Source organism: Saccostrea cucullata, unplaced genomic scaffold, assembly GCF_032062105.1.
Source record: "Saccostrea cucullata isolate Sc308-1 unplaced genomic scaffold, CSIRO_AGI_Scuc_v1 ctg84, whole genome shotgun sequence".
In the NCBI taxonomy this organism is placed as follows: domain Eukaryota; kingdom Metazoa; phylum Mollusca; class Bivalvia; order Ostreida; family Ostreidae; genus Saccostrea; species Saccostrea cuccullata.
Genome location: NW_026938747.1, coordinates 520,790 through 536,720, shown reverse-complemented (window position 1 = coordinate 536,720; position 15,931 = coordinate 520,790). Strand labels below are relative to the sequence as shown.

Sequence of the window (15,931 nt, the reverse complement as noted above, 5' to 3'; positions counted from 1 at the left end):
AGTATGAAACACGTCAGTCAGCATTTGACTCAATAATAAATTATATTTGCTGACAATGTAATTGTATCGACCACAGAACTTATGAAATGATGACTTTAAACGAGACTGTTGATATTCTTGATTCGTCAACTTGTTTGTCAATAATTTACCTCGTTTCAGAAATTGTTCAAACGTAGAGCATGTTCTTGCGTATTGAATCAACTGAGATATATATCCGTACGAAGGTGGAAAGGTATATTGCTGCATAAGTAAGGGAATTTGACGATAGAAAAGTTAAAGTCATCACGTTTATCATAGAGCTTGGTTGTTAGATTACCATTAACGTCTTTTTTTCATGCAAGTAAAATATCGAAATATGAAACAGATTTGTGAGACTCCGGTATCTTTTATCACAAGCTCACCAGGATATATCGTATCGACATAAGAATGGAAATTACCATTGTTAATTGACAATACGTCGTCGATATATCTAAATGTCGAGTTAAAGGTCGCAGCAAGTGTTTTCTTCTTTTTAGGCATAAGATTTTGCACAAATTCTACTTCACATGAATATTGAAATAGGTCTGCTAATAACGGGGTGCAATTGGTACCCATGATAATTCCAATAGATTGTTGGAAGACATTGTCTCCAAAAACAACATAGATATTGTCAAGCAGAAACTCTAACATCTTTTTGATGTCAACTTCAGAGTACTTGTGTGTACAATCAGAATGTTTTTAACGAAATTAAGCAAATGACCAGTTACAAGGTAAGTAAATGTACGAGTTCCATTTTCATATATAAGAACACAGTATAAATCAATTTTCTTTCCTCATTTACTAATGTACAAAAAACACCTTTTAAAAAAATATATATAAAGAAATCAATTTCACCGATAGGCATTTTTTACTTTCATATAATAATTTCCGTACACGCTCTGGCGCCTATCAGCAATGACTGCCTTCCACATGGGATCGATTTCTTTATCCTTAGCCGGCATTACTAGATATTTACACTTTCTTCTCTGTTCCTTGTAACATTTTAGACCTTCCGGATGCATAAAAGTTAAATTTCCTCCGAAATTTTCGTGCACCACATTTTTCACACGACTTGGAAGCAAACCAAATAAATAGAAATCATCCACCCAAAAAAATGGTGCCGTGAACACGGCTTGATACAGAGCTGGAATCAGGTCTGTTGATATAAACACTACAAATCCACTGCAATATGTATGTGGATACGTATTCTGTGCTTTGTAAAATATGTCACTCACAAACCACTTGCTCGAATTTTTCCGGATAATTGGCATTGAGTTTGGGTTGATTTTATTGCAGAAAATGAATCGTTTTCGTTGTTTCAAAAAAGAGAATTCTTCAAAAAATTTGAAAAAGTTAATAAATGAATCATCATCAATTTTTATCACAATTTCTGCATTCATGCAGTTTTCTGTAATCCAGCGATATCCCATCACGCCCTTGTTGGTGAGGTTCCTATAGGAGTCCACAAAGTCTCCTTGAATTATATCATGATAAAGAGAATTCTCTTTTTCCAACTCTTTCTGGATATTTTTATCACTTGATGTACCAACTAAGAATATCACTTGCAAGTTTTCCGGGCTATAGTGGGAGATATTAAGCCACGTCCGTCGCATTTCTTTTCTTCTCCAGAAGTTACCAATAGAAGTATGTACCATTACTAGGGCTGAGATCTTGTCATATTGTCGACACAGGTTCCTGTTTTTAATGAGATAGGGTGCATACATGCCGACTGGGTATTGTGTTTTAGTTTTTATGATTCTAATCCCTGTGGTAGTTTCATAGTTATTATCGTACATGGGCTCCAAAATCCTAAAACTGTCTCCTGTTTCCTCATAATATACATGTATATTTTCATTATCCATGGTTAAAAACAATAAAGTAAACATCACTAAACACGATAGACTAACGAATTTCAAATACGAACAGTTTCTATTCATTTCTGTTTCCTTTGTTGTCGCTAGACTCTGAAAAACAAATGAAAATAATTTATCATATATATATTTACTTTGTATTTACATAATGACACACCAGATTCAAATTGATCATCAACTCTGAGGCATTTTCAAACTTCCAAATGATTTTTTAAAATTATTTAATAAAAAAAAATCTATACCGATTCTGAAAAGGGAAAAGAGAGAGAGGTAACCAAGAAAGTGTGTTTATTGTTGTGTACATCTATTCTTCATCTTGGCGGTCTCACTGTTCTGTTTTTTTTTTTTCTGTTTTACATGTATAAATAGTTATCTATCTTTGATCATTTTAATATCTAGTTATTCAAGCCATCATATTGACCTTGATTAATAGCAAAATGAAATCAATCACTGGGCGTAATTTGGCTGAATTGTTTCATACTAATTGTTAGGCCTTTGTTTTTTTATACTGATTTTGACTACGGAATGTTCTGTCTACAATGTCTATACAAAGGGCATACGATGGGTGTGACCGGTTAACAGGGGATGCTTACTCCTCTTATGCACTTGAAAATTTATTTCTCAAGACTTGTTTATGTTTTAAATTTTATTATTGGTATTTTTTTTAGCTGTTCGTGATCTTTTTTTGGACCGTTAATTCCATAAAATTAATTTAAAAAATATTGAAGATGAATTTATTTTTAAAACTTGTTAATGTTTTAAATCAAGTTACTTAGTTTATTTTTTCATTATTTTCGAAAATCTCGAATAATAAAATATCCTCTTTAGCCAAACATATGTTAAGAATGTAGATCTTATTACATGCTTAATAATACAAAAAAATGTTTTGCAAGAATTACATGTAGTGTCAGCAACAAATCCTTGATGATAGCATTTCAATACTGCTTCAACAATTTATCAATATAAAAACACATTTGATCTGGATAGCACACGAGTAAATGTATGTAGTAACAAATAACTGTTTTAGTTACTCAAGTTCTAATTTATTGATCATCTGAAAATCATCTAAGATACAACGGAAGTTGAGTGTGTTTCTGCTTGGATACATCTCATAATTATGTAAAGAGAGTGTAAGACCAGACCATTTGATTATTTGAATCGATAATACAAGTAATCAAATGGTCTGACTCTTTTCTTTTGAAATTTTCCTCTTTCCGCCACCTTTTTAAAATTCATATTTCATTGTGTATAAAGAGAACCGATACAAGTTCTGGAAAGTTTGCAAAGCTACTAGTAATTGCAATGGCAAAAATGATTGAACCTGTTGTCATTTAGCTTTCTTCATGCGAAAAGCATTGAAAGAGAGTTATACACTAGTTATTACAAACCTTTCAATCATTGCATACAAAGAAGGCGCAACAAACACAACAAACTAATAGATCTTTAAAGTGTTTCTTTTAAATTGAAACGTTGAAGGATACATAAAAACTGATAGGTTCATAAATTGGAAATGTCGAGCTAACTGTATGTCCGATTTATGGAAATGTGTGGTCTAAGAAAATATGTTGATGAACATAACTTTCTTTAAAACAAAGTAAATAAAATGTTATATAGAAGAAAAAATGAAGATAAATCGTGATCTAAATATGAATTTCGTAAAAATTAATTTAAAACAACTTGTGTCCCGAATACGATCCTAGGGTAGACTGAACTTGCAAATAGGGCCCTAGTAACCACTATAAAATTTGCTTAACGAGAAACAAGAAAACCTCATGCACATTGAATTATATTAATTTGAAATTTCTCTGTAGTTATTAAAATGGGTCGTACTCAGAGCATGTTCATGCAAACGAATGATTTTGGAGACGTAAACAACAGATGGTAGTAAAGTGCAATTATCTAAAATGTAAAAGTTGAAAGTTGCCCCGTTTATCGTCCAACTTTATTGTCCCCCGCTTGAAAAGTGGGGGATATTAATTTGGGTTTGTCCGTCCGTCCGTCCGTCCGTCTGTCCGTCCGTCCGTCCGTCCGTCCGTCTTTCTGTCTGTCTGTAACGCTTTCGTTTCCACACGATATCTCGAGAACCCTTTGAGCTTTTGCAATGAAATTTAGCATAGCAACTCCCTATGGACTAAAGAAGACCCCTATTGATTTTGAGGTCAAAAGGTCAAAGGTCAAGGTCATAAATAAGCAAATTCTGTCTGTTAAAACACTTTCGTTTCCACACGATATCTCTAGAACCATTTGAGCTATTGCAATGAAATTTTACATAACAACTCCCTGTGGCCTAAAGAAGACCCCTATTGATTTTGAGGTCAAAAGGTCAAAGTTCAAGGTCGTAAATTTATACATTCTGTCTGTGTGTAACACTATCATTTCCGGGCGATATTTCAAGAAGATTTTGAGCTGATGCAATGTAATTTTATACCAAAACTCCCTAGGACGTCTCTCGCCCCTCTCAAAGTGCCCCACCCCGTTTGTTTTATTAGTATTTATAGTATTACATGTCGCTATTTTTAGCGCAGGGGCATGAGGAGAGTTATTGCGTATAAAACAGGTTCTCGGCGGACTTTATGTTCTTATTACATCTATTAGAACTGTTTAATAAAGGCTAAATAAATCAAACACCATGGATTGTGTAAAATTTTGAGAATAGGCCTATTTAAAAAAAAAATAAATAAAAAAAAAAAATAAATAAAATAAAAAACAAATTTTCGGTAGTGGATGTTCGAACATGAAAACATGAATATATACATGTATGTGACTTCAGTTCTGCATATACTTCACTTCGTGTAAAGCGACTCCGTGGTCTAGTGGTTATGTCTCTAGCTTCAAATGTGAGAGGTCCAGGGATCGAATCTCGGTCGGACCGTTCTTTTTTTTTTTTTTTTTTTTACTTTTTTTTTTTTTTTTAAATGATAGTATTCAGCATGTGAAATGAAAAATTTATGAGGTTATAAAATCATCATTACAGTGTGATAAATATTCCATATGAAAAAATCTTCTATACACATAATAAAGAATAAGCAATCAAATCTTTATATGCATATTGACATACATGTATTTTATTTCCTTCAGTATACATGTATACATTTAATAATTCTACAAATTCAGTCAGGGGAGCCGACTTTTTCCCTAAGCGGGGGACACGAATTCTCTGAATTAGCTTGTTTTTATGTTGTTTTTAACGTTTATGATCAATACTTATTCAAAACTGTATCAGATCTTCTAGTTTCTGTGTGCTTTTTTTATTTCGACTTCATTGGGATTTATTTGGACAACATATAAATATAAAAAAGTAAAATGTCATTTTGTGTAATGCTTGTTATTATTTGTATTGTTTGTTATTTTTAAAAATCTTATTATCGAATAGAATGCCAAAGCAAGATTTTTCTTCTTTGCCATGTATGAATAAATGCGCCTTCATACAGCAAGGATAAAAAAACTTGTGGACCAATTTAGGGGCAAAATTACGCCCAGGAAGAACTTGGTCTCTAAAGACTATGTATATATTGCCAGGAACTCTAGCATCCTTTTAATAGTAGGTTCAGAGTACATGTATTTAGGTCACAGAAGATCATCATTTAACTATAATGACATTTTTGTGTAAAGAACGGATACAACATTTACACATAATTTCTACAAACACAAACACAAAGTATTTTTAATTTGTTCTCTTTATTTACTTCTTATTTAGTTCACTACTTGTATACTTATTACTCATTACAATTACTATGATGATGTTGCTTTCAAACATAATTGGAAATAATTGACCATATATTCTCCTACTGTTAAAACTTAAAAGCTTTAAAAAGTGAAAGGACAAGGTATGGTAATATTTTATGTAAAAATCAAAAAAAATCTAAAATTGTATACGTTTCCAGTTATGAACTTTAAATAAAAAACAGAAATGAATTTGATTCAAAGAGTACAGAGAGTCCACGAAAGAGTGCCAAAGTTAGACATATTACCAAATTTCATCAATTCTGGTGGAATTTTATAAAATTTGAGACACTTTTTTTCGGGAAACACAGCAAAAATCGTGCCTATTCGAATTCTTATGCAAAAGATGCAACTTAAACTAGTGCATAAAATACTTGTACTTGTGTATATATACGATGTTCTTTACGGTGTCTGTTAAACGTTTTAAATATCTAAACTTCGAATATCCAATAATCTAGAAAAGGGTCCGTAATAAAATACACTGTTTCAACCTTAGTCGAAAAGCTTGAAAAAAAAAAAAGAAGAATGTTAGGGAAACACCGTGATTTGACTTCAGGCTCCTGGAGACTGTTTAGCTCTGTATTGACGATGACCTCATTTTTCATTCTATATTGATTCCAATTTACCATGCTTCTCAGTTTCTTCAATTAAAATAAGGAATTTCAAAAATGAAACAAAATGGACGAGCTATAAAAACTTCACAGTTGTTGTGAGAATTTAAGATCGACCTATCATGTATCACAACAAAGAAAAGCCTTACCTTCAAAGGTATACATAACCTCGTTTGCATATTGGGAATCTGTTTTATACATTGTTATTCGTTAACAGGGAAAATCAGATTGTGTAACTACTGAAAATCGATTATTTGATGACGGTTAGTAAAAGGCATTGTAGAGTATTGTCCTAGTTCATTTTTGACATTTTGTTTGTTGAATTCAGGTAAAACCACGGGGGACTTTTTTAATGAAATAATAAAAAAAAAGTATTAATGACAAAATCTGCACACCTATTTCATTTGAATTTTTTTCATTGAATTGAGTCCTTATAGAAATCATTGGCTATCGAAAGATGCATCTGAAATTGGAAATTTATTGATCAATTCAGAGTGATTTAAAAACCCCTTCTTCAGTCCCATCGTCTCAATAGCTTTAAATATGTTCCAATAATGAAAATGATAAAATTATGAATATTTGTCTTCTTTACTCCCATTTCGATTCAAAGCAAACTATGTCACTAAGGGAGGGAACAACTGGGGTGTGAGATTTCAATCAGATACATTTGTAACTTTATCAACATCTTCTTGATATTTGTTAACAAAACCGGACACATTCAGTATACAACCCCGTACATGCTAAGGTGCGAGTCAAAACATTTTTTTTTATTTTATAACCCTTTTTAAAATTGACTATCGTAGGAATTCAAAAAAATATCTGCTTTGCAAACTTTTTCAGCAATTTAAACTATCACATACACACCCAATAATTTGCTACTCATCGAAATTGATATGCACGTATTTAAAAAGAAATTGATTGAATTTCCAGTATTCATTCAATCTATAAATGCCCTGAAAAAAACTAATTTTTTAAACAATCCCTGCGGTTTATTCCCACTTAGAATTTTGGCTAAGTGGGAAGAAACCATCCCTGCTATTGTAACAGCAGTTGTTACAAGGGCATCGAAGAGAGCATCCCCTATAAAATCAAAGAAGTATTCAAATTTGATCCCGATGCAAATTACGTCTCTTATCAATAATTTTAGATTTAATGACTAGGGAATCATATTTTTTTTTGATTTTCTTACTCTATGATTAGTGATATTTCATCTATGGGTGTTTCTTTTTTGCAAATCAATAGTTAACCCCTTATAGAATTATGAAGTTTTACGATGTACTCTTATACAAACTCGTGTGACTTGTAAATCTTGACTACTAGTGTTGTAACTTTTATTTCATTTAAATGACAAGAAAAACTTCTTCACAATGGCAGGGTTCATAGTATTTTTTGTCAGTTTAAATAACTAGCATTACCTGCAGAATATGATTCTTGGTATCTTAGTTCAAGTTCGTTTCAACTCAACTTTTATACATTACAAACAGTTTCTGAAATCATGGTTTCCCCCGTAACTCAATCTTTAAGACCAACCCAAAAAATTAAATGACAATTGTCAATTCAAAGATAAACACAGGACGTTATGGAAAAAATAGATCAGGATGTTATGAAAAAAAATAGATCACAAGTAGAGCTTTTTTAAAAAGCTTCCCGTCTTTAGCAACAGTCTTAAACTGTAAACTGATCTACACCTATCAGGCCGTATAATTCTTTTGAATTTCTTGATTTTGTATTTCTACATTAGCTTTTTACTGGCATGAGCCCTACCACGGTTGTCGCTCGGTCATCTCCGTAAACTTTGACTCGCCGAGAGCTTTCGGCAAGCCTCGGCTGATTCCATTTCCTTCTTCAAACAAGAAAGGGGAAAAGAATAATAACAAATTGTAAAGCCTGCAAGCAATAAAAATCAAATTTTATTTATAATGAAGTTAAAGAGATCTTTTAATTTTTTGCTATACAAAAAATCATGTTATTAGGAATTAAGAGCCATTCTCTGTAATGATTTGAAATTTTATATAGGAGCTGTGGCATGCATAGTCTCAGAATTTCTCCAAACTCTCTATGATAAAAGTCATTGATACCCTAAACTGAAATCAGGCAAAAATTGGTTGCTATGTTTTATAGTTACCATGGCAACATGTCTTAAAGTTCGAAAAATGGCAGTTTTTAACATGTTTAGAGCCCCATAGTTAACATTTGCGGCAAAGCAAACAACTGGCAATGACTGTTTCCAAAAGTTGAAGGTCAGATGTCTCAAATGCATGATAAACATGTTTGGTAAATCAACTATTACATACGTTACTATGGTAACAAAGTATTTAAAAGTAAAAAAAAATATTCATTGAATTTTATAAAGTCATACACGTAAAAATAAAAAGCAATTATAGGATGAAATGTTACCAAATAATAGAAAAAAGAGCCTTGAAACATATACCAAGAACAAAATATGATATTTCATTTTGGTTGGCAATGGTTGCCAAGGTTTTTATACCACAGAGAGCCTTCAAAGTAACACTCTGTATAATTAAATCTGATACTATCTTTTAAAAAAAGCACATTTCCTCATAACTAATGATCAATTTTATAAGATGTCGGTGTGCTCCAAGTTGTCCCACTTGAAAAAATTCAGATTAGATTCTTTAACTGGAGCGTTGCTATGGAAATAAGCAGAAAATATATGCTTAAAAACCTGAAAAATATTTTCTTTCCTTGGATACGTACCCATAAATGTAGATTCCCAAAACTTTTATGATTGATATTTATTAACAGCTAACTTGACTTTTAATTTTGACTATCACCCAATCTCTAAGTGGATGCTAGAAGTTGGCACACAGGGTTTAATATTGATATAAAGTTCACAAAATCGAACATTTTCCCTTCTTGGTAACCATAGCAACAATGTTGTTTTATTCATCAAATTTTATCAATATATGATATTCAACTTCAGTTCTAACAGATAAGTACTATTCAAGCTGAGTCCTTTAATTTGTTTCTTGATTAAAAGGCAATTTAATTCTTAATGCAGCGAAAAATAATTCACTTTAAAGCACTGGTACTTTGTTTCCATGGTAACACTGCAAAGTAGCAATTATTCCCAATTTTTCTTATGGTTTTGGTGTTGCAAGGTCCTAAATCATGCATATTTACCAGTCTTGAATTTTCATGTTTTTCCTCAAGACAGTAGGATTAACCCAATCTTTTTTTTTGCATGGTTACACTGTGTTACCATGGCAACCATAAAGGTTATTTATAGAATAATATTGCTTATACTTATATACTTAAGGTCAAACATTTTCATTGTTTTTCTTACGTCGTTGATTGAGTTTGAGCATGTAACACCTACCATTAGTGAATACGGAGTGTTTTTCAGCATATTTCAGCATTTTAAATGTATTCCAAAAATACCCTTGGTTACCACTTACTTAGAGATATAATCTAAACAGTTTCTTTACAGTATAAGTGACATCAAGGTGTCATGTTTTTGAGAGAATGGTTTGTTTGCTTTTTCTAGTTTTTATTAAGCCACAGTCAAGATTTAAAGCGGCTGAAAATCTCGATTTTTCAAACTTTTCCGGCTGTTGCCATAGCAACCGAGACACATAGCAACGAAATGTTGTTTGATATTTGTTTCTGGTGTCAAGTACTAAGCATGGGTGAAGTTTCATCAAAATCGGTGACCATGCGTGGCAACGAAGTTTAAGTGGTTACAGAGAATGGCTATTAATTACTGCTGATTTTGTTGTTCGTTTTGTCATTTTTTTTTAAGATTGAAAATCTTGCAAAATTGTTAAGTCGTACGAAAATTAGATCATCAGAAAGTTATCTCCCTTGCCTTGAACAGCATTTCAACCAATGAAATAATTGAAAATTTTCTCATCATGCATTTTCTACCAATCACAAAAGAGAGGAAGTGCATAGTCCGAAGACTGTAAAAAACTTCAACTATACAATACCGTCTTCCAAGGAAGACGGTAATAAGTATAAAGGAAAAGAACAAAGTAATGTTGTGACGTATGTCATGCATTTTAGTTTTAAGAGTATTCTTGATTTTCCCAAAATATGCAAGTCCTTCGGATATGCATTTTGTCATTTATGCATACATGTATATAATTTATAATTTGGATTGATTTTCGATACTTGCAAACCAAATTAAATGCTGAATTCACAACCTACCAAAGGTACAATGCCTTTAGTACTCACTAACATCGTTTTTATTGATAGTTTATAGAAATTTACAGTCCGATGAAAATATTTAATCATACAGTCGAGTTTTGTTGTCATTTCGTGCATTTTAAAATCTTGCAAGATCTGTATCGAAATGTGGAGTGATACTTTCTTTTGATCGATATTGGTGAGTACTAGGGGCATTGTACTATTGATAAATTGTCAGTTCGGCATTTATTTCGGTTCGCAAGTATCGAATAGGCTCCAATTGGAGACGGCGAACTTTTCAGTTTTCACAATGGCGCTGATTCTGACGATTTCCTGTCACGTAAAATATCAAAATCGTCAAAAAGTTTGGAAAACAGATATTTCGGACTACATGTATATGTATTAGTTCGTATTCACTTATGATTTGGGATCATCTAATATATCCCATTCACTGTAACTCACGTTGCTATTCTAAAACCATGAGACTCCTTAAAGCATTGCAACGAATTTAATTGTTAATTTAAAAATCTCATCTCTACAGAAATGGGTGTGTCATGAAGTAAGGATCGATTTACATTCGATAAGAATACCTTATTGCAACGACCCATTCAAAAGAATACTGCATCACTTCAGTGTGCTCCAATGTATTTTAACACCACATAGCGACACGGCACGTTGGTTGTAGAATGCATCATTTTTAATCAAGAAAATAGAATTAAAATTCCTCTTTTTGGACAACACAATCACAACTGGTAATTTATAATTAGGATATCAACAAAGACTCAATCACAACGATTAAGTAAATGGCGGGGGGGGGGGGGGGGGGGGCATGGATATACATGAACAATTGAAGCATCTTATACGTATAAGAACAAGTATCTAAACTCACAGGGAAAACTATAGGTGCTGTTATAAAACGGTAGTCCCTGTTTATGAGTATTTGAATTTATTGAATATTCTCTGCTTTATATGACAGGTGCGGATCCAGAAATTTTTTCCAGGGGGGGTCCACCCCAGTCAGAAAAAAAATCCAATCCCAGAAAAATTTCTTGACAAGCAAGGGGTGACTTCTATTGCCTCAAATCTTTCACTTTTCATACCCATTTCACACATATTCACGTTTACCAGAGGGGGGGGGTCAGCGTTTTCCAGGGGGGGGGGGGCCTGGTAACTTTTTTCTTGTTTTAGTATATACATTTTTTAACCTGGTAAATTCCAGGGGGGGTCCTGAAACACCCCCCCCCCCCCCCCGATAGATCCGCGCATGTATGAAATCGTAATGAAATTACAGAATTTAATGAAGTTATTTTGTTTAAAAATGGAGTTTTCAAAAAGATTTTTTGTGCATGTGTGTGAAAAAGGATGATAAAACTTAGGCCTATGATTAGAACTTGAAGAATTATTGTCAAAACAATAAAACTTACTGTTTTTAAAACAGTGAAATTGCTTTACCTTAAAAATTTTACCTATCAAAATATCTGTAAATGGGTGGGGACAATCTTTTTGACTGAATCTATGCACACCCTATTAACTTCTCTAAATCAACCCCTCCCTAATTCAAGTGCTGCCCTGCTTTTGCTACGTTATAACACAAAGTTATAAAAAATAATCGTATGTCATTGTAAAAAAAAAAAATATGTTGTCTCTTTGGTCAACTCCTAAACACGCACCTTATGTACTCTGTCTGATTTTAATACTTTTATCGGGTAGCACATAGTGTACACGCATTAGTAAACATACTGGGTTTGTTTCAAGTTAAATCTGGCATTTCAGTTTACCAGTATAGTATTGATATTGTAGGGGGTCACAATGGCAGAGTTCATAGTTTTTCTTCCGCGTCAAAAGAATTTCCCAGGGTTTGAAACAAAATACCGAATTAGTGTTCTAGCATGACCCCCCTCCCCCCGACCGCGTTCCTCCATTCTAAGCTTCACCCCCAAGTTAAATAATAATTCAAAGACTAACACAGAAAGTTAAGAAAATGGATCATGTATATAAAGAAAAAGAACACAATAATGCAGTGAAGTATGAAGAATTATCAAGTATTCTAGTTTTTGAGTAATCTTGATTTTACCAATATCTAAGTCCATTCTGAAACACTTTTTTCATATAAACATATAAGAAATACTCAGTATATAATTTATCTTCCTTTGGTTTTAGTCTATTACTTTTAAGCATAAAAAATACTTACATGAAGTTGTTCTAACTACGTATCCCTTACTGTTCTACACCCTTCTTACTTCCCCGCGATGTCAATGACTTCGATATCTTATTTGTGTGGTTATATTTTAAACCCCAGTTATTATACAGCGATACGGTCTGTTTATTGTTGAATGCACAATTTTTAATCACAAGGATAGAAGTAAAATTCATTTTTAGACAGTTTCACCACAACTGACCAATTTCAAAAAATCAACAAATACTCGAATGTAAATTAGGTTAAAAAAAAAGAAAATTACAAAGATTTTGGTAGAGCTTTTGAGGGTATATAATAATAAAAAAAAAATAATTGAAACAATTATATAGTGCACTTAACATAATAAAGTAGATGTTGTGATCTGTACATAGATTTTTGTATTTAAATTGACTCTCCAGACGAGTCTTTAACCCATGGGCCTTTTATTTAAATTTTCTTATGAAATATTGAAATGAGGAAAAGTTTTCAAGTTCTAAGTTCATTTAAACAACATAAGTCGGGAGCAGGGGAAACACGTTCCTCTAAAACATGAGAGGAGGGTAAGGGTGCCATGGAGGATTTAATTTTAACGATAGGTCGTATTTGAAGAGTTCTAACAATAAATACTCGTACATTATCAATCTGAAATTATTGAATTTAATGAAGTTATTCTGTTGGTATTATGGAGTTTTCGAAAAAAAAAAATTGTGTAGAAAAGGGAGGGTAGAATTGTATGACCCATTATAAGGAACTTGTTGAATAATTGTCAACACAATGAATATTATTTTTTTTTACGTCCATAGCAATTCTGAAAGACCTCACAAACAATTAAATAATAGAACAGCTCTTTTAGCCACCTCCTTATATAAAACTAAGCATGAACATAGGGATAATATCATAAACATATATTTAAAAATTAGAAAAACTGTCAGGTATCGTTTTCACTTCAGAAGCTCAGAGTAACACTTGATGTATCATAATAAGATCTGATAAACTTTTTGAGCCTTTTTATTTTGTGATTCGATAATCAGAACAACTTTCTGTATTGTGTGGAATTTATCATTAATTCAATTTTCGGGGTTGGGCGAGTATACTGAAAGCTTCTGAAAACCATTAAATACATGTATATGCATATGTAAACGATAATGTAAAATTCCCATCCCTAATATCAACTCTTGCGTGCATATAATATACTTTTGTGAATTTCATGTAAAAAAAAAATGAGGAAAGGCATTTAATATCTAGGTAGCATTGAAGTGATTGCCTAGACACCAATAAAAGGTAACAGATAAGAAACTCATTATTTTCTTCTCAATCAAGTTTTGTAACTTTGAACAAATAAAACATTCTGGTGTTATAAAGCAGGGTTATCCTTATAGATGAATTTCTCTTAAAAATTCAACTCTAGAGTAGGATTTCCCCGGGGGGAGACATCCTATCCGACTTTCCCTGTGGCAATACTTAATCTAGAATCATTTTCCCCTTGTATTAGAGACCAGATTGGACACCCTCCATAACTTTATAATATGATTACATGATAATCAGGCACATACATGTAGCATCAGGCGGGGAGGTGGAACCCCGGGCATCCTTTTTATCCAGACATAAGATTTTACTATAAGAAATGTTCAAATCCCCCCACTACATTTGGTGTTGCAGTATAGTCCGACAAGGGTAAAATAAGGGTAATGTATGATAAGGGTAATGTACATGTAGTATTTGATTTAACGCCCATTGAAAATAGGCTTTTCGAGTTTAGGTTATCCCCCCTTTTTTTGCTAGTCAAGTTTTTTCTTCCTCGGGCTGCCCCCCCCCCTCTCTCTCTTTCAAAATCGATGCTATATCATTTGAAGACTTGTCCATACTGTAAAAGAAAGTATGGGACAAATACCAGTAGATAGGCTTTAATTGACAATGTCCATAATTAATGTTATTATTGTTAATATAATAGTAAAGATTTAATCTCGGTAAGAACATGAGTGGAGGTATCAACCCCCCAACACCACAACCCGATGCTATGTGCTTGTAAGTTACACATATGTGACTTAAAAATTAAAAAAAAATATCGTACTAACTTACCTTTCAAAGCAAGAACTATACGTAAAAGAAGTACCTATCTTTCAATTTTCAATCACTTCACATTCTGCCATGATATCTGAAAATTCTGAAGACTGTTGTCATCTTGACAATTTTTATGCGTTTAAACTCCTGTTCAAATCAATGGCCAGATTACTTGGCGTTTTTTATCGCTGTGTTACCCTCCGATATTTATACTTACAATAAGAAAATGTTATTGACGGTTTTGAAAATTGTATCTCTACGTACATGATTTAGTTTTGCTCTTCGTGATCGAGTTTGAGTATCTTCTAACCACGGGTATTGATCTCAATATTGTTCAGTGTGAATATAACAATTAAGTTAATCAAGTCATGAATAATGCAAAAAGTTTAAGATCGCATTTCGATCGCGAATTGAAAAGGAACCGAGTATAAAATGCTATCCTAAATTAACACTAACAATGCAGCTACTCATGCATGTACACAAGTTTGTTAAATGTTGTACGTGATACACCGTACCCCCTTTATTGCTGGATACGGTACATACTGTATACATAAAGTAAAGTTCTTTAGACTTTTCCAATATCTCAGTCAATTTTATTTTTCTAATCTGTTTTTCATAACGTCAGACATTCTTATTTAGAGTTGGCAGATGGTCGCAGAGTTTACGTTGATATTAAGTTGATTAGAGTGGAAATTAGATATAAAACTAAAAGATATAATTATATTTGCAACATAAGTACATCAAAGGCGTCGGAACCCCCCCCCCCCCGGGGGGGATAAGGTAAAGAATAACATTGCATTGATTTATTTCAAAGTATACAGTTGTGTGCCAAAAGTGAAGATAATTTTATTTTTTCTCTATATATTTCATTGAAAACAATATTTTGTAAAATCGCTGGTATGACAACATTTCTTGACAGATTTTATAAAAAATTTCGTGATAATCTAAGAAATTGTTGTAGTTAAAAAAAATAATAGTTTTTATCTGATAAGCATTGATAATTCTAAAATATTGTAATTTAAGTGTGACATGAATTTCTAAGTCATATACTCACAATGAATTAAATAGTCAACATTGATCTTGAATTTTAGAACTGATGTTTAGTGATGAACTACATTTTACCTCATATTAAACGTGTAATGATCTTTTAAAGAAAGATAACTACACATCTTCTGGTTTAAGTACTGAAATAAATAATTAAATTGGACAAAAATTGACCATTTACCTATGATTTTACAAAATGTTGTTTTCAATGAAATATATAGAGAAAAAATAAAATTATCTTCACTTTTGGCACGCCACTGTATAATAAATAAATAAAT

The 15,931-nt window shown here is 32.4% G+C and overlaps 1 protein-coding gene across 2 annotated transcripts; it reads right to left on the bottom strand.

Annotated features, from left to right (window-relative positions):
- Window positions 1–646: 646 nt before the first annotated feature.
- Window positions 647–14,781, bottom strand: LOC134251182 (beta-1,3-galactosyltransferase 5-like). 2 transcript variants are annotated; one of them, XM_062733564.1, is made up of 2 exons: window positions 14,628–14,781; window positions 647–1,980 (listed from the first exon to the last, which is right to left on the bottom strand). In XM_062733564.1, the coding sequence occupies exon 2, from the start codon at window positions 1,953–1,955 to the stop codon at window positions 870–872; it is 1,086 nt and encodes a 361-aa protein (XP_062589548.1). In that variant the 5' UTR covers window positions 1,956–1,980; window positions 14,628–14,781; the 3' UTR covers window positions 647–869. The 2 variants fall into 2 exon arrangements, with proteins under 2 accessions (XP_062589548.1, XP_062589547.1); XM_062733563.1 differs by lacking the exon at window positions 14,628–14,781 and adding an exon at window positions 12,564–12,674 and having other exon boundaries at window positions 647–1,982.
- Between the last annotated feature and the right edge of the window lie 1,150 nt (window positions 14,782–15,931).